Source organism: Filicampus tigris, chromosome 16 (assembly GCF_054856515.1).
Source record: "Filicampus tigris isolate MCC_2025a chromosome 16, RoL_Ftig_1.0, whole genome shotgun sequence".
NCBI lineage: Eukaryota > Metazoa > Chordata > Actinopteri > Syngnathiformes > Syngnathidae > Filicampus > Filicampus tigris.
Genome location: NC_141232.1, coordinates 6613957 through 6641806, shown reverse-complemented (window position 1 = coordinate 6641806; position 27850 = coordinate 6613957). Strand labels below are relative to the sequence as shown.

Genomic DNA, 27850 nt, shown 5'->3' with positions numbered 1-27850 from the left:
GAATCCAAACCAACATTATTTTGGATTGCAGCATCCATCCATCCATTATCTGTACCGCTTCTCCTCACAAGGGGCGCGGGGCGTGCTGCAACCTATCCCAGTTGTCTTTGGGCGGGGGACACCCTGAACTGGTTCCCAGCCAATCGCAGGGCACACAGAGACAAACATCCGCACTCACAATCACACCTAGGGGCAATTTAGACAGTCCAATCAACTTACCATGCATGTTTTTGGAATGTGGGAGGAAACCGGAGTGCCCGGAGAAAACCCACGCAGACACGGGGAGAACATGCAAACTCCACACAGGGAGGCCGGAGCCGGGATCGAACCCACGACCTCTGAACTGTGAGGCCGCCTGGATTGCAGCAATGCCTTTTAAATCGTTAACGTGCTGCTTTCACTGTCACCGGGAAGAATGCAATACTGGAAGCAACAGGCGAGCTAGTTGCCCCACTTCCTGTACTTGATTATCAAGACGTGGTGACACAATGACGCATTTAGGCGGATTTTTTAATCTGTCGAAACATTACTTTGCGCAAATTTTAACGATGACAAACGGGAACTGACGTGTTCGGGGTTGTACTCCCTGATCACTCCTGACATTCTTAGCATCAAGCAAGGCGGAGAGCACTCGGACGCAGCACGGTACTACTTTTACTCTCGGTGCTTTTACTTCATCTTGTGAGGTACCATCTTTTTTTAAAGTTTAATTCAGTCTTAATCACTGTCTGTTTTGCCACGTTCACGATGATAGTCATCCTACTCGGCTGCTTATTATCGTATGCTGGTAAGTGTTTTTATTCCCCCCCCCCGCCTATTATTTATTTCCCTGTTAGCATTATCTTAGCCGCGTCGTAAATACGTGCTTGTTTTTGAACTTTTTGTGAGCTTCGCCAATTTGTGTTAGTGTGCTCACGGAATACAGGTGTTAGGAACAATACTTCGTCATCTGTTAAATGCTTGGTGTGCGTTAAAACAGCGGCACTGCATGGTCAACCAAACGTGTGTTTAAAGTATACACCCACCTTCATTGCAATAAATCGGGCTTCGAAACTTTATTCAGCCAAGGCACGTGCAGAACCTTACCTTAGAACACTGCAACGATACACTATCAAACAAAAGTGGCGTAATATTGAAATTATGATTTCGTCTCGATTCACTCTCACTTACTTAAAACTGCGTGGGTACCAACGCACTGCCCCCAGGTTGCCAAGGCGTGCAGTCTTGCACACCAGATTTCGCAATCACAATCGCGATGATTTTCTCTCTCAAACCACTACTCTATTAAAGTACAGCTACCTGAAAAAATCTAATAAAGTTGTACAATAGCAAAGTATTGCACTTTTCTTTCCCACCGCTGCCGCAGCGAGAAAAAGTTCTTCATTTGTACAATGCATTTAAACGTCACGCCTGATCGCATTGTGTGTGTGTGTGTGTGTGTGTGCCTTTCCAGCAAAGTCTGTGAGCACCTCCTGTCCACTGGAAATGACCCCTGCCCATGTGTTGGTGCCTTTCGGTGGCTCCGTCTCAGCGGTATGCAAGTCTTCAGCCGATCAAACGAAGGGAATGGGCTGGGAGTCGCCATACGGAGGCACAGGACTGGTGAAGGGCGTGTCCAACCTCTCCTTGCAAATTGATTCATTGCAACATTGGCGCCTGCGTCCCATCTGCTTTGTCAATCACAATGGTTCTCAGTGCATTAAGGAGTTACCTGTCACCGTCTACAGTAAGTATGCTTTTATGTGGACGAGTTAAACGTCAACGTCACCTATGCCTCACTTTGTCCTTTCTCCTTGTAGAAATGGCGGACAATGTGTCCATATTGTTGGAGAATACCATTGGACCCTTGGTGGAGTGGGATCTCTTTGCGGTGCTGTGTGAAGTCGTCCAGATCGCACCAATACGTCATGTCAATTTGGAATTGTTCAATGGCAATACAAGATTGGACAATGTGTGGTTCAACGATATTGACATCCATGAACCAGTTTCCAAATTGTTTCGCTTCCCGCTGTTATCCAAGAAAGAGTATAACGGAGCGCAGTTCCACTGTAAAGCAACGATCGACCTTGGTCCATTGGGGCACCTTCCAGCGACATCTTCGGAGCCGCTCGAGCTGATTGTACTTTGTAAGTCTACACCAAGTGAAGAAGGATAGCAATTGGTAAAGGACAGGACAAGAACAGTGTGCCATGCAGTGCTACAGCCTGTGAGGAAGTGATGTAACGAGTATCAAGTAGGACAACAGAAAAGGCGCGTTTAGGATGCAGCAGGTAGCCATTAGGACAGGACCGGACAGGAGCGAAAATAGGATTGGATCGGACAGGATGAGAGCATTTAGGGCACAAGTAAATGGGACAGGAGCACAGGACGGAGCTACATACACCCTGTGAGGATGGGGCGCAAATGGGACAGAACGGAACAGAACATGCCAAGAGTATATATGATGCGGCAGTAGCAAATAGGATAGGATCAGCTTGGACAAGAGCATATACGATGTGGAAAGTAGCAAATAGGACAGGAGCAGTGAGTCAGGCATTGCTATACCGTGTACAGGACGGGAGAGGGGAATGCCGAATGCACGAACTAGCAAATAGGAATGAACAGGACAGGACAAAATTGGATGCGGAAAGTATTCAATAAAACAGGACAGGTGCAAATTGGACAGGACAAGAAAGGACCGGAGCAGTGAGACAGACAGTGTTACATACACCCTGTTAGGACAGAACAGGAGAACATTGGATGCGGAAAGTAGCAAATAGAACAGGACCGATCAGGACAGGATGAAACGGGACCGGAGCAGTGAGCCAGGCAGTTCTTCACCTTTTAAGGACAGGACAAGGCAGGAGCCAAATAGCTTCACTTGTGTGCTGGGAATTGATATCCACTTTCATTCTTAATGTAATTTTGTATCAACAGACGCGCCGACCCTCAGCCAACCAAAGAACGAGACTCTGACTCTTCCCGTCGGCGGCCAAATGATCTTAAATTGCAGCGCTTCAGGAAACCCAGCGCCGGAATACAGCTGGAAGACTCCTGACATGTCCAAAGTGCTCACTGGAACTCAAGCTATTTTCAACTCCACTTTCAAGCAGCCAGGCAGCTACGAGTGCACCGCTGCTAACTCTCAGGGAGTCGTCACCAAACGCTTCACGGTCACCCAAGCTCCAAGTAAGCTCCTCTGCGTCTTCACTAGGGCCCGACTGACTAATCATGAATCGATTGTATTTGGCTTTTTCAAAATAATATCCAGCCTGAGTTTTGCCGATTAATAACGATATAGTTTTACTTGTAACCATGAAGTGAACAAAAATAAGTTATCTTATTAACTGTATTTTTTTAATATATATATATATATATATATATATATCTGTGAATTCATCGGTTGTCTGAATTTTTTCCTGCCAAATATCGGAATCAGCATCGGTCCCCCCCAAAAAATCGATTTCGGTCGGGCCCTAATTCTCATCTTCCTGTCTGTTTCATTGTTGCGTAACTCTCGTCTTGCTATTGCTGTTTTGCCTCCCTCATCAGGTAGTCGCCCCGGGACCACTGCTGGGATTTTAGTTGCCGTGTTTTTTGTCACCATGCTCGTTGTGGGATGCGGGGTGTCTCTCGGACGGAAGTTTTATCGGAGCTCGCCGTCGCAAAGTCTGAATTCTTGACGAGACAATGATGGAAACTCCCGTCTCCCGTAGGATCTCGTACAACCTTTGCGGTGGCGCTCGCCGCGGTGTTGACCCTGGCAGTCGTGCTTGGCGACCTGGGACTTTTTTTGTTTTTCACTCCCCCCTGGACATTTTCTACATTTTTCCAACTTCAATTTTACTATGCAAGTGTGGATCTGCATGCGCTGTTGTTTGACTTTTGAGTTTTTTTGTACTGTATGTGTGTGGATTGAGCAACATGGATAGAAAGGTGTGTTTTGGGCTAATTTGCCAAAGAGACCCAGTCAAGTCTATTTTTTCCGACTTAACATCCAATTCTGGGTTCCAATTTGCATGTCATTTTGTCAAGGTGCGACTGTACAGTATAGACGCTGTGATTTTAGTGCGTGCTCCAAAATTGTTCGTACTTTGCGTGTTTTATTTTCTCTTTGTGTTTGCTGCACATTTTTTATATAGTCTGTGAAGCTGTTTCGATAACTGCATGATTTTGCTTCTGTGAAGCTGGATTTGGTTTTGCACTGAAAACACTGACCTATGAGTTTACTTCCCAAAGTGTTATCAAGACAATCATCCACTGTGTTGTACTTTACAATGTTAAACATTAAATGGGCATAGATAGTGCCTACGATGCCAAGAATGGAATGTGTTCTTGCATTTGTACTCTTTTTCGATGAAATGACAGTTAAAAGCTACATCGGACCAATAGTTGCATTTTAAGAAACAGGCAGATAACAAAGATTTACTTTTTTTTTTCTTCCATGAATGATGAGTGGGCACTAGAGACCCAAAAGTGATTTTTCATAATCTCTCTCCCTTTATTGTTCAATGTTATTTAAAGTAAAAAGTGTAATTAGTTCTTGCAATACCTAAAAACGACTCTAGGTGGTAGAATTTATCTGGAAACCTTAGTTATGTCTTCAAAAGGTAAGTACAGTAGTTTTGCTGTATTTTAGTTTTATTTTACAGTCGTCAGCTTTTTGTGTAAAAAAAAAAAAAAAATTTGTTGCAGTTAATAATAATTTTTAATGATGAATAAATCTAAATGTTGCTTGGATCAACTTATTTGATTCCTCCACAGACAGTAGTGCACCGAATACAACTTCCCGTTGCCTCATTACGTGTCAGTTTGGGGTCTTCAAAAGGTGAGTAGTTTTACTGTAATTATGTTTTATCATACAGCGGTTAATTTGTTCATTTTTTTTTTTTTTTAAACTTTAGTGACACCAAATAATGTTAAAATTATGTTATTTATGGGTTTTGTGATGGTTGTGTGACGGTTGAAAGAAATTCACACATTCATTTCCACACATTCAGGTCCAGTGGGGAAAATCATGAGCCTAGAGCAAGTTAACAACAAATATACACTCATATGAACTTTTCAGCAAGGCTCCTCCAATCGCACGTCACGAGACCACTTTTTCCATTGAGGGTCATCTGAATGGCGCGAGCCAAACTGTGGCTACCGCTAATGCTAGTTCAACTACCGGAGTAAATCGCATTCAATCGCATTCAAATGGAAAACTGGCTAAATGTCAAAACTTATACCATGTCACAGACTCATTTTTACTTATGTAATCCATCAGAGTGGGAAAAATGGATTTTGATAGCATGGGCCCTTTAACACCACAGACCTAATGCGTCGTCGATTACGTAAACATTCTCAAGCGGAATACTGATTCAACTTGCTTGTTTTTAACTGTTTGCGCGCCAGTCTTTACCTTGCATCGGCCCCCTCTTGGCCCGCCGCTGCTGCTCTCATTGACTCACGCGTTGCGAGGCTGCCATACTAATTAGGAGCAAATGTAAAGTTAGCTTGACTCCACTTTGTCCACTTGGACTGTTCTTTACATCCCTTTGATTGAAGGATCTCAAAAAGTTCCATTTTGCTTAAATGAAGTGATACATTCTTCATTTCATTGCTTCCCCCAACATTCTTGTTTTGTGGCGTTTTGCAGCTGCGCACACTGTAAACACACCGCAGAGTATCCAATGGCGCTGCAGTCGTGCTCACAGTGTGAGTCCGGGGAACAACAGCGGCACTCCCGAGACCCGCCTGCTGGCAGGCCAAGAATTCACACGGACGTGAAAATAACCGTATGCATTCAAGATTAGACCACCTACCATTTTGTAATTGTGTTTACTTCATGTCTGAACTATGACAAGAGTCAGTGGGGATCTCCTTCCACCTGTCAAATCCCCTTCTTTCCCTTCTGTACCCCCGCTACACACACACACACACACACACACACACACACACACTCTGAAGTCAGCTGGGATGAAGGGGGCCCTTGTGTCCACCACGCATTGTTCCCTTCAGAGTTTGCCAAGCTTGTGTAACTTGGGATTTTTCTTATCCAGGGCTCTTTCACCGTCAAGAGAACATGGCCAATGTGGCGTCTCTGCTGTGGATTGTAGCATTTTGCATGTTTTGCTCAGGTAGGATGCTATTTTATCCATGTGTACGTCTTCGGGGTTCAGTAGCACGATAGTTGGTGATGGTGATTGATGTCATTCAAATGTGTACCCTGAAATTAATAATGCGCATTCTGCGTCTTTGCAGCCCTAAATAGGCTTTGATTAATTGCGCTTCAATTTGCAGCATAAATTGTCAACACGGTATAAATCCCCCTGAATTGCTTTGAATGCTGGTTTTTGGGACACTTGTGAAATTGTAGTTGGTCTTGTGTGCTTGTGTTTTTTACCCTTTTGGCATGTTTTGCTAGAACTCGTGATCACTTTAAATCCCTCAATGTGGAAACGGTACCCTCAAGTAGTGTAGTTTTTCACTCGCACTTTCAGTTGTGGGACAAACGGTGACCCCAAAAATTTGTTTACAAGAAAATGTCCTATGCAGGCCCACTAGTCGAAACATGGCCTTCTGGTTAGTATTGCGTTTGTGGAATATGAATTAAGTAGTAAAATCCACTCGGTTTTGTCCATGTCAGGGAGCGGCCATTTTGCCACTTACTGTCAACTGAAAATGATGTCACAGTTGCTCAGGGCGTCAGCTAACGACTAATCATGGCTCAGCTTCAGGAAAAAGGTGAGCCGTGATTGGTCGTTACCTGAGCCCTGAGCAACTGTGACGTCATTTTCAGTTGACAGTGGCAAAATGGCCGCTGATATTGCTAAAAACGAGTGGATTTCACTCACTAGGCCCCGCCCCTTTTAAAGGCACGTCCACACTTATGTACCTCTTACGTGTGTTACATTTGGCTTAAATGTACTTCACAACAATCTATTATGTTTTCTTGCCTATGTTTTACAGTAGAGTAGTAGGTTTAATTACAGCTATTTGCATTTGAGTCGACCGATTTTTGTCTCAGTTTCAGGCGACGGCTGCTCCCTAACCCTCAAGCCCGCCAGGGTGGTGGTGGGCTTCGGGGAACCGGTGTCAGTAAATTGCGAGGCGGCCCGGCCGGTGCGTGTGCTAGGCTGGGAGTCGGCCATCAGCGCCGCGCACACGCAGAAGGGCCCAAGCGTCCAATGGAAGGTGGACAGCCTCATCGACTGGATCGAGGAGCCCATCTGCTACGGGGTGTTCTTCACCGCGCCGCGCCAGTGCGAGGAGAAGCTCAACCTCGTCCTCTACAGTGAGATCAACATTTGACAGCATGTAGATCACGTGCACGTGACTACAGCGCTCTATTTTGTTTGCTATTATTTTGCCATCATTTTTTTTTTTTGATTAGCAGTATTAGTTTGTGTTTAGAATGTATTATTTGTTAATGTTCTAATTTTTTTTATCGAATTGATTTTGGGGGTTTTTGGGTTTTTTTTTGCAATTTTGCTTTCGTCTTACTCTATTTGTTTTAAAAAAGGATTTTTAGATCGTTTTATTTCTTGTTTAAACAATGTTTTTTAAATTATTTAATTGATTTTCACATTTTAATTTTATAATTGTTTTATGTTTTTTAATTGTTTATTCCTACCTATTTTTACAATTCATTTGTTTTTCTTATTTTTACAGTGTTGCATGTAGTTTTATTAGTCATTTTATATTTTTTTATGTTTATCATGTTTAAAGTTCAGTGTTCTTTGTTTTTCTCTTTTTTAATAAGTCATTTGTTTAATTTCTTATTTTTACAATGTATTGTTTTTCATAACAGTTTGTTTTCTTTTTTTAATGTCATATTCTCCTTGTTTTTATTAATTAAATATTTTTATTTTATGTTTTATATAATTTATAGACTTTTTGTATTGATTCGATTATTTTTTTCTCCCTTTTTTACTTATTTCCTTATTTTTGTTGTTGTCTTCACTATGCTATTTTCATGTACTATTTTTCATTACTTATTGTTAGTATTTCTTGGTTGAAAGGCCTTCAGTTTAATGTATTTAATTTGTCAGTTTCATTTTTTTTTGTATGTGTGTTTCATTACAGTATATAATGTATACATTTTTGTAGTTTAGCATTTAAAAAAAAATGTTTTTGTTTACCGTCACAGAAAACCCAGACAGCGTCACCATCACCGTGGTGAATCATACCGGGCCGATGGTGGCAGGAAAAGAGTACCAGCTGCTATGTGAGGTCCAGAACGTCGCTCCCGTTCACTACTTGAACTTGAGGTGGTACAGGGGGCGCAGCGAGGTGTATAACCGCTCCTTTACCGAGCTGACTTCTCCCTCGCCGGTGCAAATCTCCTCTCTCCTCATCATCACGCCCTCCGAGGCCGATGACGGCGCTCGGTACAGGTGCGTGGCAGAGCTGGAACTCGGACCGGAGGGACCACAACCTCCCCCGACTGTCAACTCGGAGCCACTGAGAGTTTCTGTGCACTGTGAGTACCACCGTTTGCAGACCCGATTTCTCGCCTTGCTGAAATTAGCCGGTTTTGAGGGGGCGTCGCTGTCTCGGGCCAGTGAGCGAGACTTGTGGGGGTTGTGAGAGCTTCTGTATGATAGTGTCACTGCATGTAGTGGTTCAGACAGTAGTCCGGGAACCGAAAACTGGCTGTTGCTTGAAAATAGCTCTGGATCTTCAACCAGCCTAGCTAGTCATGGGTGGAGAAGCTTGTGTGAGTTCTCCATATTGCCAGTCGTTTTAGAGCATTTTGGCTGATCTTGATGATCTACTCGATGAATATACTGTACTGTAAATATCCATGGCACTAAATGGGTTCAAGTGCAGAACAGATCACTCATGTACAATTTTCAGAAATAGGCAGATGATTAAACATTCACTTCGAAGGTTTTGCATATTATTTCCTCCAATGTAGTTCCTCCGACGTTCCAAAGTCCAGAGGCAGAAAACGTGGATGTGCCAGAAGGCGGCGAAATAACTCTAAACTGCACCGCCACGGGGAACCCGGCACCCATCTACAGCTGGAAATCCGAGCTGGAGCCAAAAGGGGAGGACGACCAAGAAGCCGTGCTCACCTCCTCCTCGCTGCTGCCCGGAACCTACACCTGCACCGCCTCCAACGCACTAGGGAAGAAGAGCAAGCAGTTCACTGTCAAAGCCAAGAGCAAAGGTAGACAGACGGTGTGAACAAATCGCCAGGGAGTTTTACAACACATCCAGTATTTATGCGAAATTTGTCATGATTTTAACATAGATAGCTGTCTAATAACGTTTACAGTTCAGTTAACGGATTTCCTTAAATTGTTGCTGATGTCATTAGCTGTGAGTGATAACCACCATGTGTCATAATACTGTATATGCCATCACCACAACAGTCTCCACAGTGGCATCTGTAAAGCTAAAGTTCAACATGTGGATTCATCCATCTATTTTATACACTGTCAGAAAAAAAAAGGTGCTAAATTTGTGCCTTTAAGGGTCCAGTGACTTGTCACTGGGGCACTACCCTTAAGGGCGTATTGACCTTACAATTTGTAAGCAAATAAAAAAGCATGTCCATGTAATCATTTAGAGTGAATGTACAAATATGCCGGTGTTTGGAGAAAACACATATGCTTGTTTTATTTAAGAATAAAGTGGAAACAAAGAGGATGTGCTTCTTCGCAGTTTTTTTTTTTTTAACCAAAGATGCAGGTAAATTTTCTAGATTTATTTTTAGCGCTAATTCCGAATCTGCTCTCGTTTTTTTCTGTGTCACATCAGGCTTAAGAGTAATATTATAATAACAATAATATATGTAATATAGTACAGTACAGTAATATATTGAGTAATATTTATGATATTTCTGAAACGTCATAGCTATATTCTACAATGTGTGGTAAATTCCGGACTGCGCAAGCTTTTATAGGTTAAACTTAAAAATAAAATAAAAATTTCAAAAACCTAATGTTCTTGAAAAAAGTAAATACATTTTAGGACATATAAAGCCAAAATTTGCTGATGACCAGTGTAATTTACAAATTCAAGGATTTTTTTAAATTGTCAGTACGGTGTATACTGAAGAATCAAAATGTTGTTTCTGTATTGTAAAAATGAATAAAAAGTGTCCATTATATATACATTAATATAATATATAATGTGTTGAATGTCAAAATAAATGAATTAATTTTCATAACGGGGAAATAAAATGCCTGTGATTGTCTGGCAACTAGTTCAGGGTGTACCCCGCCTACTGATCGAAGACAGCTGGGATAGGCTCCAGCACGTCCGCGACCCATGTGAGGATAAGTAGTTCAGACCATGAAAAATAAAAGAAGAAAATGCATTACGATTCTTATTCAAATTCCATGGAAACGCAAGCTCTCCTCAATTAACTGCTACACTGCCATACCAACACCAGTCAACAGACGTCGCTGTGACACTTTAAAGAACGTCCATTGGCTCGCTGTGCGTCACGTGATCACAACATTATTTCAAGGCGAAAGCGGAAGACGTTTCCTCTCCGCAATGCCACCAAAAGACCCTTGCAAAAAGCAAGCTTGCGCCATCCAGACGTGTTTACAAGGTATATCACGCTCGAAGTATGTCTTTATAGACATGTTTCCAAGCGACGTGTGCACAATGCTAACTATGTTCCATTCCTGCAGCTAACAAGTATGTGGAGAGCATGTGCGCGGATGTGATCGATGACATGCGGCGATGCTGCCGGATGCATGGCGCACACTCCCTCTGCTGCTCCGGTTTTAAAGACCCCGAACACACAAAGATGAAACCCAGCACGTAGATTCCATCGTGGCTTGCGGGATAACAGCTGGAAGCATCACTGACTCGAGCACAATTTATTAAATAAATGTATTAATATATGAAATGGTTGCAACGTGACATTATTCATATGATGCGGTTAATTTCAAACGGTTACTCGTTTTCATCTAACAGACTAGACGTGATGTTGCTTTAAGAAGGGGAGGATCAACACAACTCGCCGTGTGACGTCAGACGCACGACGTGTAGCGAAAAGAGTTATTTTCTTTATGAGATAAACAAATTATTTTAGTTCCATAATCTCAAATCTCATTTTCTTCATATTCTATGAAATGAAAAAAAAACACGGGATTACTGTACTGTAAAATACAAATCTCGGTGCTGCTTCCTCTGAGCGGCGCGCAAGCCTGACTTGTGATAGACGAATGACGTACGCCGGAAATGCACAGTAGTACTTTCTAGAATTTTTTTCGGCAGGCTAACGCTAGCTCCGTATTAGTTGTTTTATTGTCTATTCGGTCGAGGCAAGAACGACGGCGTTTTGAAATCCAATTTACTTCATAGTTTAGCATCCTTCCCCCCGTTTTATGATTATCAGTTAAACTTGGATTCCTTAGGCCTTCGCTGTTTCAGCGGATCCCACTAGCCCACCCCCGGCCAAGCTAACGCTATACCCCCCTTGCAATTCTTCAATCATGTCCAGAATAGACTACAGCGTGTGGGACCACGTCGAGGTGTCGGACGACGAAGATGACACTCATCCAAACATCGACACACCGAGCCTCTTCAGGTGGAGACACCAGGTACGAGAGAGATAGTCGATCCGTGATTTCGCTTAGAGTGATGCCTCACGGGGTGTTTAGAATGAATTCCGTGATGTGCCACACTGGACATTTCATTAGGTATATTAAAGTACAATCGGTATGAAAACAAACAATGCTCAAGTCTAAGTTGACTCTGCCAGAGATGTATCTCACCATAAAGCATTGGACATCGTCATATTACTTTTACAATAATAGTGTACAAGTAATAGATGGTGCCATACTATGGCACCCTCATGGCATCAAAGCACGTGACAAAATTGTGATTTGATACCAGATTTACCACTTATGACACAAGCTGCATAATTTAAATCTAATGCATTATACCACTGGCCACAGTCAAGTTATTAGTCATATTTTACCTAGCCAATTCAATGCTTTGTTTTGTCTTCGAGCTGCCACTTGAAATATTAAAAAAAATAACACCTTTGAGTTGTGTCACTAACAACGCAGTGTGAACCCAGCATTAAGTCAACTGTGAACTTGTCATTTCCAGGCCCGCTTGGAGCGCATGGAAGAGTTCCAGCAAAAAACACAAGACCTCAACAAGGGGCTCGCTGAGTGCCGCCGCAAAGTGTCGGAAGTACAAAAGAAAATCCAGGAGTTGAGCCTGTCGGCGACGGAAGACAGCAAGACCGACCTGAGCAAAGCGCAGGTGGAGGAGAAGAAGCTGAAGAAGGAGCAACGCGACTGGGAGAGGAAGGTTGAGGATCACTCCCGGGAAGAGAGGAAGATCCCGTGGAATGTGGACACGCTCAGCAAAGAAGGCTTCAGCAAGGTGGGACAACCATTAGAAGTACATGTACTCCAGTGGGTCGCTAACCTTTTACATTAAGTACCACCTCAAAAGGTATTTGACTCTCCAGGTACCAAAATAATGAGCTACTTTAAAATATAGTAGAAACGTAAAGCCCAAGTGTTAATCAAAAACAAGACAGACGTTTTAGTCCTAAAAATTGTATTTAATATTGTATCTGTAACATTCCGCACAGTTTGAGCATGAACACTGCTTTAATATTGAAGATCTAAAAAAATCTGCACTTGATGATGCAATTAAATTGTACCGCACTTAAAAGTCCCGTTTAAATTGTACCTAAATAATTGTTTGAAAGCAAACTGTCCCAAAACATGTAAATGTTAAATACAACTGAAGTGAAATTTACAAATGCGATGTAGTGGATTTAAAAAAAAAAAAATAGCCACTGGAGCATTGTTCTCACTTTGAACATTTTATTCATGGATGCTTTTTATTACCACCAGAGGGAGCTGGCGTACCACACAATGAAAGTCACTGACTTGACTGTTTGTTTAATATTCAGCTGCACATTCTGCATTCTGCCCTTCCTGCTCAGTTTCACAGACAGAATATTGAAGCCATATTTATTTAAAGTGTGCATTACCATAACAATAAAAGTCATGTTAATTATTAAACAACATAATTTCATCTTTTAATAAGTGTGAACTTAATCCGAATTGATTTATCTCAGATAACATTCTGGTCTGACAATTATTTAATGACATATTCATTATTTTATTTGTGAACATGTGAAGTAATTTAGCCACTGCTGCACATTTGTGGTTGAAATTGACATTCAATATTAATAAAGCGTTGTATTTTTTGGGTTGGTTATGTCAAATGATCACTTTGCGTACTGTACCTATAATAGTGCCTGAATTAGACCTCATCAGCGCTTCAGGCCATAGTACGAACTACGAAGTGTCTTTTCATTGGAAATTTCCACCAGCGGTTGATAAAGTTCATGAAACCAAACGTTTGTGGTTTCCTGATGTATTTTTGGGTCTGTTTTTGCAGAGTGTCGTCAACATCAAACCCGAAGCGGCGGAGGAGTCCGAAGATGACAAAGAGAAGAAGCACAAGACCTTTGTGGAAAAATATGAGAAGCAGATCAAACACTTTGGTGGGGATTGGCATCGGGCTCGGCGCTGCTTGCATGCTTCCTGCTGAGAGCTGTGCTAAATTCTCCCCCCTGTGTTGTGTCTTCCCCTCAGGCATGATGCGGCGCTGGGATGACAGCCAGAAGTACTTGTCTGACAACCCTCATCTAGTGTGCGAGGAGACGGCCAACTACCTGGTCATTATGTGCATTGACCTTGAAGTGGAGAAGGTAATGCTCTCTGGCTTTTTCAGATTGTTTTTTTATATATATATATATATATATATATATATATATATATATATATATATATATATATATATATATATATAAAATAATTTTTTGGGGGGGGGGGGGGTTGTTTTTTTTTTTTTTTTTTTTGCACCTTAGGGCCACTGTAACTTTTCTATAGCTACTGAGCCAATATAAAAATGTCCTCTAAAGCACAAAACTTCTGCTTTGGCTCCTCTCAACAGAAACATGCATTGATGGAGCAAGTGGCTCATCAGACCATCGTCATGCAGTTTATTCTGGAGTTGGCAAAAAGTCTCAAGGTGGACCCTCGAGGATGCTTTCGTCAGTTTTTTTCTAAGATCAAGGTGGGCCGGTGTGCGTCAAGCTGCTTCTGAAAATACTATTAAAAAACAAAACAAACAGAAAAAAAAAAAAAAAAAAAACATATTTGGCGCTCGGTTTCCTCCGCAGACATCAGATCAGCAGTATCAGGATGCGTTCAACGACGAGCTGGAGTCTTTCAAGGAGCGCGTGCGCGGCAGGGCCAAGATCCGCATCGAGAGGGCCATGAAGGAGTACGAGGAAGAGGAGCGACAGAAGCGCTTAGGACCAGGGGGACTCGACCCTGTTGATGTGTACAATGGTCTACCACAGGTCAGTCCTTTTAATTACTATAAATGCCCTCCGTTCAAGTGGCTCACAAATTATTCTGGTACTGCAGGAGATGCAGAAATGCTTTGACGACAAGGACATCCAAATGTTACAAGACGTTATTAGCAAGATGGATCCGACGGTAAGCAACTTTCTGGTTGTACCTGATTGGATGAGGCGAAAGCTAGAGGCCAGAACAGTCTTGTCTCAAATGAAGTTTGTTCACCCATACTCTAAGCTAGAATTAACTCCTCATGCTCTATTTTGTGTCTATTTTTTGTGGGGAGTGATTCAGGAGGCCAAGGTGCAAATGAAGCGTTGCATCGACTCCGGACTTTGGGTGCCCAACTCCAAACCGGACGGCGGCGACGAGAAAGACGAAGACGCCACCTACGAGGATCCTAAAGAAGATCCGGAAGAAGCCAAAGAGGACTGACCAACTGGGAGAGCGTTTGCGATTAATTAACCCTGCTGAAAACTCACGGCAACTTCATTAGGTGCGCGACTAGTTTGCCTTGTGAGAAAAACAATGAGCTAGACACACATATCTTACCAGTAAAGGATTGGCTGTCATGCAACGTCTCCATTCTTGATGAATCCTGCTTGGGAAATAACCACAGCTTGTCGATTGTGTGTTCTTTTCTTTGACCTAATACTCGGACACCAAAATTGTTCTGTACACTTGAGTAGTATTGTTTACTCTTATTTCCCCTTCAAACAAGTCGGTTTGTTTTTAGATGTTCAGCAGTCAGTTTAGTCTGGTTGTATTTTGCCACCAATTTTCTATAAACTTGTGAAAGTTTACCAAAATTCTTCTGAATTTTTTTTTTGCATAAAGCACACACATTTGTAGCTTCTAAGTTACAAACAAAATTCTCCTAGGAAATAATTTTAGGTGAATAAAATGCGATTGTAATGAACATTTTAAAGGAATATTTTACACACTATTTCTTCTCTTTCTGCAATTGTTTGAAAAAAAGACGTGTCTAATCCAAGTGTGCTCTGCTGGGCCAATGGCAAGCCCAGCTTTGATTATCATGACGACCAGGGTTGGAGCCCCAACAGCAATTTCTACTTGCGAAAGCAGAGCCCGGGGCAGACTGGGGAAAAGCGCGCCCACACACACAAGCATTTTCATTCATGGAGGTAGCACTTCAGATACTAGACTGTGTGTGTGTGGCACATCACGAAACCCTCATCGCTGAGCAATGAAGTCAGATTATTTTGGATTTAGTGGCCTTACCCTTTCCTCTATTTCAGCAAATTGCTCTACCAGTTCGTTTTGCTATCAAAACAGAAAAATCACAAAGAAAAAAATGTTTGACAAGTTCAAACAAATGTGTGTGTTGTTTTTTTTTTTTTACTTGCAATGAGCCACAGGGCCGTGCGTCACTTTGCAAGGGATGGCACAGGTCCAGGGACAGGTGTGTTTGGATTCACTTTCGAATTGTTTTCGAGTTTTTATGTTGACGTGTAGGTGAGTGTTTTCGTCACCATAAATCGAGGCAACACCCTTTAAGTATGACCGAATTTTGGTGAAATATCTAAACCCTTGGTTAAGGATAGGCCAAACATAGTCGCTGCAAAACAACCAGGAAAGGGTAATTCTTGGAATTTTCCTGTTTTGTCTTATCACAGACACTTTAAATGCGCGAGTTGCATCCCTTTTTAGTGGTTAAGAGGAAGAAAGTAAGTAAGTACGTATCTATTACATCGGCTGTAAAGGAGTGTCTCTCAAACCAGCAGAGAACTTGTTACAGTACTCATATAATTGGCAAAAGATGTATTCATATCAACGTCTTTTTTTATTAAATAGCTTGTTCTTGACAGATTAGCATAGCAGTTAACACAGGTAGCATGTACTCCTTTGTATTAATTTTCAAGCAAGTGTATGGGTGAGCTGTACACCTCGAACCATACGATTGGTTCGCTATTTTTCTATAAAATGCAGCAACGGTTTTTCCCCCCGATAAATTTCAACCTTCTGTCGTGGGTGGTGTGGGGGTTCATACGTCACTTCCGGGATTGGTTTGGGAAGTAAACTGTTTTCGAGGGTTCGAGAGAGGGAGAGACAGAGAAACTGAGGCTTGGTGGGGTAAATGCTGACGAATTTTGATGGAAGTCTTAACACCGACTAATAATTTTACAACGTCTCTAAGCGGATAGCCCTGCCAAAGGTCGCCGTTGAAAGGTAATATCGGCTTGGTCTCGTTCTCTCCTCTCCGTCATGACGGAGTCACTACAACAACGATGAAGTAAAATGACGAGGTTTGCTACTGTCGTTAGTCGTCGACATACAACACAGAGACCGACGTGTTAACATGTCATCTACGTGTGGTCTCACTAATGCTTCCCACCACTAAGTTTCCGGATACTGCCGGCTCCCTCTATTTTTTGTTCTTCCTTCATTTTTGAACTTATAGTAACTAATCCTATACTGTATTACCTTGGGTCGTTTATGTATTTTTATTCTGATTGCTGCTATTCAGTGTCCTGACGCAAATTGGGGTACTGTACTTACTCGTGTTATTCACAAAGTCTAATCAGAATTGTGTTATGCCTTCCATTTTCTTTCTTTAAGTCTGTCATTTGCTTTTTAATAATAATAACATTAAACATCTAGGAAATATTAGGCCATAAATGCAAAACCTGCTTATACGCATTTATACATAAATGCAAAACGTATACTGACTGCGTATTCTTATGTCGCTTTGTGCAAACTAGTTAAAAAAAAAAAAAAAATCACCCTGCACTAGTGTATACATGTATTTGCTAACCAATCGTCCACTGTGCAGGTCCAGATTTGGACATGTTAATAATGATAATATGTGTGTGTGTGTGCGCATCAGGATTCTGCCGTCATGCCAGTCAGGGGGTGGTCCAAGCTTTCCATGCGAAGGTCATCAGCGGAACACCTGCTAACCCCTCAGGATGACGGCGTCCATGTGTACCTCTTCTGGAGCCCCAATGAAGAGCGTTATTTGTCGCACACGGCCACAGAACAAGTCACCGCAGAGGAGCTGTGCATTTCAGCCGCAGAGGCTGTCGGTGAGCATAATGACTTTGATGCAGACGGAAATAAAATAACATAAAATCAGATTGTGTGAACTGTGTGTTTTATACAGGGATAGCACCTCTATTTAATGCGTTGTTTGCTCTGTATGACCCCCTGTCATGCTGCTGGTACAGTCCAAATCACGTCTTTCACCCAGAGGAGGGGTCCTCTATTATTATTCACTACCGAATGAGGTAGGTAATGTAATCATCATACACAACAAGGCGCCATAGTGTCACTCAATACCTGTTTCCTCGTTGTGCAGGTTCTACTTTCGCAATTGGCATGGATTTAATGACAAAGAGCCAGATGTGACTCGTTTTACTGTCAAAAGTTATACGCATGGTGACGATGAAGGCCAACCAGTGCTGGAAATCAAATCAGTGGAGTATTTATTTGCCCAGGTTTGTGTCGGACTTCTCGCAGCGCATTGCCTCGCTGGTACCCTGACAGCGTCATCTCTTCCCGACAGGCTAAATATGACTTTGTGAATGAACTCATTCCGATGGAGAACTTAAACACAGAAGAGGAGCTAAGTCGTTTTAAAACCGAGAGCTTGGGCATGGCCATGCTCCACATCGTGCACCTGGCACTGCAGACGGGCAGCACCTTGCAGCGCGTTTCAAAAAAGACCAGGTAATATACTCGGGGCACATGCACAATCTAATCAGCTGTAGCCAAAGTCCTGCCGTCATGAAGATGATCATCATTTTATAGGCAATATTACAGTGTCAATCAAAACTGAGCTGTAATATCCTTCAAAGCGTGTTCTCACTTTATTGGAAAGAGTAATTAAGTAGTGAAGTAGTCATGTCATGTCATCTTCCAAACCGCTTATCCTATACAGGGTCGCGGGGAATTGCTGGAGCCTATCCCAGCCGTCAATGGGCGAAGGCAGACTACACCCCGAACTGGTCGCCAGCCAGTCACAGGGCACACATAGACACTGTCACTGAGCGGGAATCGATCCCACGCTGCCCGCACACAACTCAGGCGTGTGTACCACTACACTATCAGTGGACCTTAGTGAAGTAGTGTTAAAAAAAACAAAAAAAAAAGTTGTGAAGTCATAATATTACATGATGAAAATAGCCATAATATTACAGGTCAAAATGGCCACGCCCTGAGATAGCTAAAAACGGGTGAATTTTGCTGCGAATCAGGATGCCATGTGTAGGCTAGTAAACATAGAACATATTATTGCTGAGATTTTTTGGGGGTTACTTTCCCCCTTAAGAAGAAAAAGCCATATTAGAAGAAATAGGTAATAATAAATCAATAATAAAGTCATAATATCACAAAGATGAAGTCGTACTTTTCCAAGAAAAAAAAATGTCAAACCAAAAACTAAAGTCCTAATATTTCGGGCAAAAAGCCATAATATTACAAGAAATAAGTACAGTAATAATATTGAAAGAATAAAAAGTTTGTTTTTTCAGTGCGAAAGGGTAATAACAATACATATATATTACGAGAAGTCCAAAAAATATCTCTAAAATTTGATTTGTATTTCTGTGAATGATTTCTGAGGCCACGTCATTTAACGGTGGTGTCTCTTCCAGCTTTGTGAAATGCATCCCAAAGTCTTATGCCAAGTACATCTCAGAAGACAAAGTCCTTACGAAGATGAGGCTGCGGTGGATGTTTGAACGATCCATGCGCACCTACCAGAACAACATGGACGCCAAGCAGCCGGACGTGAAGGAGATTATCTGCAAGTACGTCTACGCTCTCGAGTGCTTGGCGCCGCGTTTCGGCTCCGAGACCTTCGTCGTGCGCCACCTGAGGCTGAGCGGGGACGACGAAGAAGCGAGTCCGGATGCTTCGAGGGGGGACGGCGGGGCGGCGGCCGCGCATGAGCTGATGGTATCTGCCAACACGGGGCTTCAGTGGAGGGAAACGACGTGCAGCGAGAAGAAGGTTTGTCATATCATCGCAGGAGATGTTGCTACTTCCTGCTTCTTCCTCATTCACCTTTTGCTCGTGTTTTTTCCGTCATGCAGGCCAACGGCATCCTGAGCGCCGACTATGGAAGGAAAACCAAGCGACGTTCCAGCCAGCCGAGTGTGGCCGCTCCCGTCGAGTGGACCCCCTTCTGTGACTTCTCAGGAATCATTCACGTCGCCATTAGTGAAGCTAATGTTTGCATTAGCACTCAGGACAATCGCTGCATGGTGAGAGCGCTGATTGCATTCATCGTTCGGGATGAATCGGAGTCATCTTGATTGGCCAAGTATGTTAAAAGCATACCAGGAAATTGTCTTCGGTTCTAAAATAATACTGAAAAATGAAGGCCACGCTCACTCAATGATGCCTTACTTTATCTATTGCGTTTACAAAAAACAAAGCAGCAATTCTTTTGCATGTGTGGGATTGGGTGGCTGTTTATTTCTATAATATTTTATAAATTCATAAGCGTGATATTCAGGTCCAAAGATTGGATTCAAGTTAGTTATATTGTAATCATGGCTGCAACTAATAATTATTTGAACTATTAATCTGTAGATTATGTTGTCGATGAATCACTGAATCGGATTAAAAACACGTTTTAATTTCCATCCCTTTTTTCAAAAACAGGTTATTTCGAATTGACAATGCAGAAAATGCAAAAAAATGGAGTTAGTTATTGTTTTTTTCTGTAATATGTCAGAAAGCGGGCAAAAATGGTGATCATTGTTTACCAAAGCCAAAGCAGATATTTGCAAATGATTGATTTTGATTCAAACCAAAGATAAGTCTACTTTAATGAAGGACTACAGAAATTTGAGAATATTTACTGTTGAGAGGCTGAAATTCCGGGGATTTGGACAATTTTAAGCGAAACAAGGTCTTGAAAAGATTAATTGATTATCAACAATAATTATTGATTCCATTGATAATACATGGATCGTTGCACCTCTCATTGTCATTCAAAAACATAATTTACTTTCCTTGTTTTTTAGTGTTTTACCAACTTTAAGTAGGATTTTAAAAAAAAAAGGAAAAAAGAAATATTTGAAAAATTAAAAAAATCGATTGCAACCAAATTGAACAATCCCCAAACGGTCGCACATCAGATTAGTGACCCTCGCACCGATTTACCTGCAAAACTGCAACGGAAAAATCGAGAAACAACATTGTCAAATGCCACAAATCTTTTGGCGCAAGTGGGGTCATTTCCTCCCTCCCTTTCCTCATACACAGTTTCCACTAGTTCACACAGCTTTTTTTTTTTCATTTTTTTTTTTTTTTTAAATCGTTTTTATAAGTCATTTAGACTCTGCGAGCTCGCTGTGCGCTTCTGGCATTTTTGTGTCTTCAGAATGTGAATGCGTCCGTAGGTGGCAGCTGTGCTGGTAAGCGCCACTCGTTGTCTTTGTCAATGTGCACGTAGGAGGTTGAGATGAGCTCCAGCCAGGAGGCCCGCTCCTTCATCTCCCTGCTCGATGGATACTACCGGCTGACTGCGGACGCCCACCACTATCTTTGTCATGAGGTGGCGCCCCCCAGGGTGCTGCTGAGTGAAGCTAATGGACTGCACGGACCAATACAGTGAGTTTTTGTTTTCAACCCCTCTCTGCGGTACTCCGCAAGCGCCACGGAAACCTGTTCTATCACAACTGCGGTGTGCTTCCAGTGATGACTTTGTGCTACACAAGCTGAAAAAGGAGGACGCGGAAGAAGAAGCTTGCCTCGTCCGCTGGAGCATCCTCAACTATCACCGACTCGTCCTGGCCGTGCCAAACAAAACCCAGGTGAGTCGCCGCGCCCGTTAAGTCCGAGCCATCGCAGCCCAGTCGAGGTGACGGTGTTTTTTTAAAAAAGACTTATCGATGGCCAGCAGAACGGATCGACGGCGGGCCACAGGCTGTTTTGCATCCAGCATAAAGATTCCGTCTTCACCCTGGATGGCTGGCAGGAGACATTCTCCAGTGTGAAGGAGCTCACAAACACCCTGAGGGATTACATCCTCAAATCGGGCACAGAGAACTATACTATCAAAAAATGCTGTCGGCCCCGGCAAGGAGGTTTGTGTTTAATTCAGTTCAACTTAAATCAAGTGTTTGTGCTACCTAATCTGGCTCCACTGCCTAGTGCTTCATTTTTTTTCCCACAATATAGGGCCAATGTAGTTCTTTAAGGGATCTTAAATGCGTACAGGTGGGGGGGGGGGATTTAGCCAACGAAGTCATCTCTGAATGAAAGTAAAGACTGCCTACTAGCCTACTACAACCTGTGGTGCTCATAGTTAGCCGACGAATGGATTAGTCCAGGGGTGTACAAAACTTTTCTTCAAAGGGGCCATACCAAAAAAAAAATTAAATGAAAGGCCCCTTTGGACATTCTTCACCTTGAATTTATTTAGACATCAAAAACAGGCTAAGAAAATGCTCGTCAATAATACAGTGTATTATGTTTACATTGTAGTGAATTATAAAGAAAAATAGCCAGGTGGTGAAGCAAAAAAAAAAAAAAGTGAAGGATTATTTTTGTCCGCACCTGCACTGGGCAGCAGCAGAATCACTTCAGGTTCACCTTCAGAGCCAAAACAAGTGCATTCTGTACTCTTTTTTTTTTTTTTCATTGGGGCACAATGAAAAAAATGTTGTCACGATTTGAGAGATGAGAAGGAATTTGGTTCCTGCTTGCCACCCCGTGTATAAGTCGTACAATTCGGATAGAATATTTTTCAGTTTGACATGCGTTCAATGAACTCATTCACTACCAGACATTTTCAGACCCTCTGTTCTCCTAGCATTTGAAAAAAATTGAAAAAAAACCCCTAAATAAATCCCTGGGATTGAATGGCCAGACTGTGAAAATCCAAATAAATTTGTCGATGGCAGACTTTTTATGAGCACTAAACAATGACGGCCATATGTCTTTGACTATGGCAATTCTGTTGTGCCGCTGACCACGTTTTTTTTCTTGTTTGTCCGCCGCAGAGCTGTCCAACCTCCTCGTGAAGAGACACGGCGTGGACGGCGGTGCCAACGCGCAGACTCTATCCTCAAACAAGTTGGAGCTATGCTTCCAAATCAAGTACAAAGACCTGATTCTGGTGAGAAGCCGGTTCGTTGCGCCATCGACGCTTTGCGAGCTCACGTGGCTGAGGCGCCCGGTGTTGTGTTTACGGACAGGGGCAGCATTTGGGTTTTGGCACTAGAACACACATCTACTTGGCACATCTGCAAGTCGGGCGAGCAGCCGACGAGCAGGACGACGGCTCGAGCGGCGATAAATACGACAAGATCCAAGTGGTGGTCAAGGTTCTCGAGCAAAGCAATGAAGATATCACGTCCGTAAGCGCCCGTCACGCTGCGAGCGGTCCGGGAATGCGTTGTTTATTGATTCAAAATCAATGCTCGACTTGTTTTGCTTTAGGCTTTCTTTGAGATGGCAAGTCTCATGAGCCACGTGTCTCACAATCACCTGGTGTTTGTCCATGGTTTGTCAGTCAACGGATCTGAAAGTGAGAGCACACATTAGAGTCGTCCACTTCCCTCTTTGCTACTTCCTCAACACACCCACACCCCGCCACACACACACGCACACACACATACACACACTTCCTCCTTATGTGTGATTTGGCTTTAGTACTTACTGAAGCTTGAATCTTGTCCAAACTCACAGTCAGCTTGTACTTTGATCTAAAAACAAAACAAACAACGACAAAAAAAAAAAACCCTCAAAAAAAACTTTTATAAACATAAACACACGATGGTTGATTATACAATAAAAATATCATTTAACAGAAAAAAGAAATTGACATCACAGTGCTCACGGGCTCATCTAGTGAATGCTTAAAAGACTGCGAGTCCATTTTTTTAGTAAGTTAACAATTCCAAATCAAGTAGACTTATTTTGTTTGAGCATGAATAAGATAAAAAAAATATATGTATAATAATTCTGATATTGTTTATTGTAATACAGATTAATTTTTTGCTGGTTTATTTAAAAAAAAAGAAAATGGGAAGAGGCCCTTGAAAAAAATATTGCATATTAAATACCAAGTTTAATATTGAGGAGGGGGGGAAAAATTGCAATTAGATTTTTTTGGGATTATTTTGAAAATAAACCTCTTGTGCTTTCCCTCGCAGATATCATGGTGGAGGAATTTGTGGAATTTGGGCCTTTAGACGTTTTCCTTCGCAGAGAAAAAGCCAAATTGACGCCTCGGTGGAAATTTATTGTGGCCAAACAACTTGCCAATGCCCTGAATTACCTCGTAAGTTGCGCTTCGTCTGTCAATATGTGTCTCACTTTAAAAAGCAGCAACATAGCGGATTTGTAGCCACATTCATAAGGCTCGATACTGATCTGAAGATTTCAGATCCCATTAATTTTTTTCCCTCTGAGTGCACGCAGCCTAAGTGATCAGAATCAGTGTTGACAGTGTCGGCAGCCACATATCTAGAGCCGAGAGCTAACTACTGCGCAGGCCACACCTTGTGATAAATCACGTGAAGTGGCACTAATTTGCCATGTGACAGATGTTGTGAAATGTATCGTGGCTGACAGGTAGCTAACTCCTAACGGGGTCTGCATTCTTGTAGGCAAATAAAGGTGTCACCCACGGAAACGTTTGTGCCAGGAACGTCCTGGTGGCAAGGCGGGGCCTGGGCCAAGGTGCGTCTCCTTTAGTCAAGCTGAGTGACCCGGGAATTTGCCCCAGTATACTTTGCCAGGAAGGTCAGTACCATTAATAACGGCAGAGTGAGTGCAATGTATTTTAAAATGTTCTGATTTGACATCATTTTAAAGTGTATCAGCATCGTAGGGTGAAATCTATTAACGATCCTACATTATTCGATGCAAATCTCTCTATTCACTGTTTTTCTCCGCCACCTGGTGGCATCTTGGTGTCAGTGCAGTACAGTTAGGTGAGTTTATGAGTTTTGTTTAGACATAAATAGGGTTTTGCTATGAATGAATTTATTTGAACATGTAGATATAGACAACACAAGGCATCCTGAAGAAGAAATATACAATAAAATAAACAACAAAAACACAACATCATGGCTGTTCAACAGCAAAACAAAACCAAAATCAAGTTTTATAGTCAATAGTGAATTAACATGTTCAAAAGGGAGTGGGAAGAAGCATCATTTATTTAATCCCACCGCTTATTCCAATAATACAGTTTGCTTGCTGCAGTTTCCCGATAAACAACAACAAAACAGACAGTTTACTTCTTTCGCATCTGCACAACTAATTTTTCTCATAATTCAAAAAAATAATTTCTTTGTATTTGTTCTTAAACTGATTTCAAACTTAAACATTGTTTTAAGTCTGAATGTAGCTTATTCCATCATTTCACGCCGGTAATAGAAACAATAAACCTTTCATTGTTGTTCGGAATTTTGGAAGAGTATATGTATCATCTTCTAGCAATGAGCTCTTTGTATTGTTACATTAATAAATCAAATGCTACATACTTTAATAAAATCCTGCTACTTGGTCACACGTAAATCTTTATGTCATCGCCCTCTTGCTGCAGAGCGACTCGAGCGGATTCCCTGGATCGCTCCCGAGTGCGTTTACAGCAAGGCGCCCGTCGGCATCGGCGCCGACCAGTGGAGCTTTGGCGTCACGCTGCTGGAAATCTGCAACGACGGCCAGCTCCCCATGAGCGGCGCCACTTTGCTGGAGGTCGGCCAACCACCCCCCCCCCCCGAACCGGCGCTCCACACGACGTGGCGGCTGCTTCGATTTGAATCACCTCCAACCGTATCTTTTCCACAGAAAGAACGCTTCTATCAGCAAAAGGGAAAGTTGATGGAGCCGTCCTCCCAGGACCTGACAATCTTCATCAACAAGTGTCTCTCCTACGAGCCGTTGGAGAGGCCTCTCTTCTGCTGTTTGCTCAGAGACCTCATTGACATCATGAAAAAAAGTGCGCTCTCAAAGTCGTTCGACGTTATATGACAATGAGTCCTGCCGTTGAATATTTTATCCCCTGCACAGATCCTGATATATCCCCCAGCGAAACTCTTCCTCAGGCTCAATCCACCGTGTTTCTCAAGCGTCACCTGAAAAAGAGGAACATCTTAGGAAAGGTGAGTTCATCTCCCAGCGGGTCTTTTGCTGCCTCCGTGTAGCCGAACTCACGCCGTCCGCCTCTCAGGGTAATTTTGGAATGGTGACGCTGTACATGTACGACCCCGCCAACGACGGCACGGGAGAGCTCGTGGCCGTCAAGGCTTTGAAGCAAGAAAACGGCCCCTTGCCCAAATATTGGCTGAAGGAGATCGAGACCCTCAAGTCCCTGGATCACAACAACATTGTCAAGTATAAAGGATGCTGCACTGAATTAGGTGAGGCCCCAGTTGCCTTATACAAAGACGTACGATTAAATCTCAGTGTTGACAACGTGAACGTACCAAAAAAAAAACAGAGAGCAAACAAATATAGAAAATGTTTACAGGTTCCCTTCCGAAACACAATGTTTCTAACTTCCTTTACAGGAGGACAGGTGGTGCAGCTCATCATGGAGTTCCTTCCGCTGGGCAGCCTGGAAAAATACCTTCAGAAACAAGAGCACAGTACGTCCCAGTGCCTGCTGTTTGCTCAGCAGATCTGCCAGGTGAGCTGTTGACTTGACTTTGCTTTGCCGCGTAGTTCAGTGTGTGTGTGTGTGTGTGTGTGTGTGTGTGGAAGTCATGCCTGTTGTATGGAAGTGAGCATTTTAATTCTTAGCTCAAGATGCCCTAGTTCTGTGAGTCAAAGGGAAAAAAATGCACAACAGTGACTTTTATGCTAATAATTGTTGCTTTAGTGTTGCCTGGACAGTCCTTTTCTTCTATAAAGTACCACCAACAACAATGAGAATGTGCTTTTGATGAAAAAAATAATACATTTTCAAATACTCACCAGAGTAACAGTTTTACATTTGACAAACTTTACCCACTATTTGCATGCTATTTAGTAGTAGCAGTATTTAGTAGCGTGTGCGTGGATTGTACCATGCATGTGTGTATGTACGTTACATCATCACTTGCACTTTTACATTTAGCAAACTTTACACACTATTTACACGCTATTCAGTATTATTTTGCTGCTTGACTCATATTCTGCAAACACAATATTAATCAAAATGCCGTGTTTGGACTTGTGAAGGCGCATAGAACATATTATTGCAAAGATATTTGCGGGGGTCGACTTCCCCTTTAGAGACCTACCCAGAGTTGGCAAAAGACTTTTCAGCGACCATTTAACGACGCTCCCCGTTAGGGTTCCTGTTGTCGGCATTTCACATCAAAGAGTCAAAAAGAATGCCTTTTGTCATTTAGGTTTTTGGTCTGGAATGTACTGCAATATGATAAGTCATCATATTTGATCTCATGCGATTTCCTAGGGGATGGAATACTTGCACTCAAAGCGATACATCCATCGGGACCTCGCTGCACGTAACATCTTAGTGAAAAATGACAGCTTGGTGAAGATCGCCGACTTTGGCCTGTCCAAATATATCCCTGAGAATGACACCTACTACCGCGTGTCCGAAGACGGTGACAGTCCAGTGTTTTGGTGAGTTTGTAACACACACATACACAATCGGGGCATGGCGTCTATTAGACGGGACGGCCATGGGTTATTTGATGCTTTGTGCTGCACGCTTAACAGGTATGCCCTCGAGTGCCTGAAACTCAACAAATTCTCCTTTCGCTCCGATGTTTGGTCCTTTGGCGTGACGCTGTACGAGATCCTGACCCGCTGCAACCCGAGCCAAAGCCCCCCAGTGGTATGCCCGCCGTCCCTTGCCTCGTGGAGCCAGCACAAAAATCACATTTGCGCGTCACTCTGTTTCAAACACACCATGTCTTCCGTTTTGTAGAAGTTTGGCAAGATGGCGGGGTTATCCCCCAGAGAGATGAATGTGAATGTGCTCATTGGCTTGTTGGAGCGGTGCCAGCGCTTGCCTTGTCCCACAGACTGCCCGCCTGAGGTAACCAATATCATGACATCTAGTTGAGGGCTTTAATGGGTGTCTAATACTCTTATTTTTCCCTGACCACAGCTGAAGAGTATAACCATGCAATGTTGGGATCAAGATCCTGCAGAAAGGCCGTCGTTCCATTCCCTCTTTGAGCAACTGGAAGATGTTCGCTCACAGCCAAATATTGACTTTTTTCGAACTGGACTTCAATCTACTTGCTTGAATACCACTTAGAAATACATTTACAAATGTCAGTTTACTCCATAAATTGTGGTCCAGCATCATTATGATGAACAAGGAGCATCGTGAAGAAAAAGGTAAACTTGCAAGTATCCATTCAGTTGTTGAATTTTTATACATTTTACAGGGTTGTTAGTTTTTGCATTAGATTTTTTTAACAAACCATAAAATTGTTTATTAGTTTAATAAATAATTTTCCACATTCCCCTTGCCTTTTTTCACCATTGCGTATTGCAATGCACATTCACAGTGGTTGGCACCAGCAATACATCTACCGGACCATTAGGACCCTGCTTCTACAGTA

At 42.5% G+C, this 27850-nt stretch overlaps 4 protein-coding genes across 8 annotated transcripts; all 4 read left to right on the top strand.

The window, feature by feature from the left end:
- Window positions 1-320: 320 nt before the first annotated feature.
- LOC147134385 (vascular cell adhesion protein 1-like) lies at window positions 321-9619 on the top strand. The gene is made up of 8 exons (XM_086056150.1): window positions 321-787; window positions 1454-1726; window positions 1800-2126; window positions 2917-3168; window positions 6024-6101; window positions 6992-7258; window positions 8114-8446; window positions 8885-9619. Exons 1-8 carry the CDS (start codon window positions 748-750, stop codon window positions 9154-9156), a joined length of 1842 nt encoding a protein of 613 aa, XP_085912276.1. The 5' UTR covers window positions 321-747; the 3' UTR covers window positions 9157-9619.
- Window positions 9620-10382: 763 nt separating this feature from the next.
- On the top strand, window positions 10383-10837 carry cmc4 (C-x(9)-C motif containing 4 homolog (S. cerevisiae)). Its single transcript, XM_086056637.1, has 2 exons — window positions 10383-10534; window positions 10617-10837. Exons 1-2 carry the CDS (start codon window positions 10477-10479, stop codon window positions 10751-10753), a joined length of 195 nt encoding a protein of 64 aa, XP_085912763.1. The 5' UTR covers window positions 10383-10476; the 3' UTR covers window positions 10754-10837.
- Window positions 10838-10996: 159 nt separating this feature from the next.
- On the top strand, window positions 10997-14905 carry LOC147134383 (hsp90 co-chaperone Cdc37-like). Its single transcript, XM_086056636.1, has 8 exons — window positions 10997-11534; window positions 12049-12330; window positions 13366-13471; window positions 13563-13678; window positions 13924-14046; window positions 14153-14335; window positions 14403-14474; window positions 14628-14905. The coding sequence occupies exons 1-8, from the start codon at window positions 11427-11429 to the stop codon at window positions 14766-14768; spliced, it is 1131 nt and encodes a 376-aa protein (XP_085912762.1). The 5' UTR covers window positions 10997-11426; the 3' UTR covers window positions 14769-14905.
- A 950-nt stretch (window positions 14906-15855) lies between these two features.
- Window positions 15856-27748, top strand: tyk2 (tyrosine kinase 2). Of its 5 annotated transcripts, none has more exons than XM_086055174.1 (24): window positions 15856-15933; window positions 17182-17380; window positions 17458-17581; window positions 17653-17791; window positions 17860-18023; window positions 18950-19307; window positions 19391-19561; window positions 20761-20918; window positions 21004-21121; window positions 21208-21394; window positions 22313-22428; window positions 22508-22669; window positions 22752-22839; window positions 23468-23595; window positions 23924-24059; window positions 24868-25019; window positions 25113-25263; window positions 25335-25426; window positions 25495-25684; window positions 25835-25953; window positions 26725-26897; window positions 26994-27111; window positions 27205-27315; window positions 27388-27748. In XM_086055174.1, exons 2-24 carry the CDS (start codon window positions 17194-17196, stop codon window positions 27538-27540), a joined length of 3495 nt encoding a protein of 1164 aa, XP_085911300.1. In that variant the 5' UTR covers window positions 15856-15933; window positions 17182-17193; the 3' UTR covers window positions 27541-27748. The 5 variants fall into 5 exon arrangements, with proteins under 5 accessions (XP_085911300.1, XP_085911301.1, XP_085911299.1 ...); XM_086055175.1 differs by lacking the exon at window positions 15856-15933 and adding an exon at window positions 16358-16523 and having other exon boundaries at window positions 21211-21394; XM_086055173.1 differs by lacking the exon at window positions 15856-15933 and adding an exon at window positions 16358-16523.
- The last annotated feature ends 102 nt before the right edge of the window (window positions 27749-27850 follow it).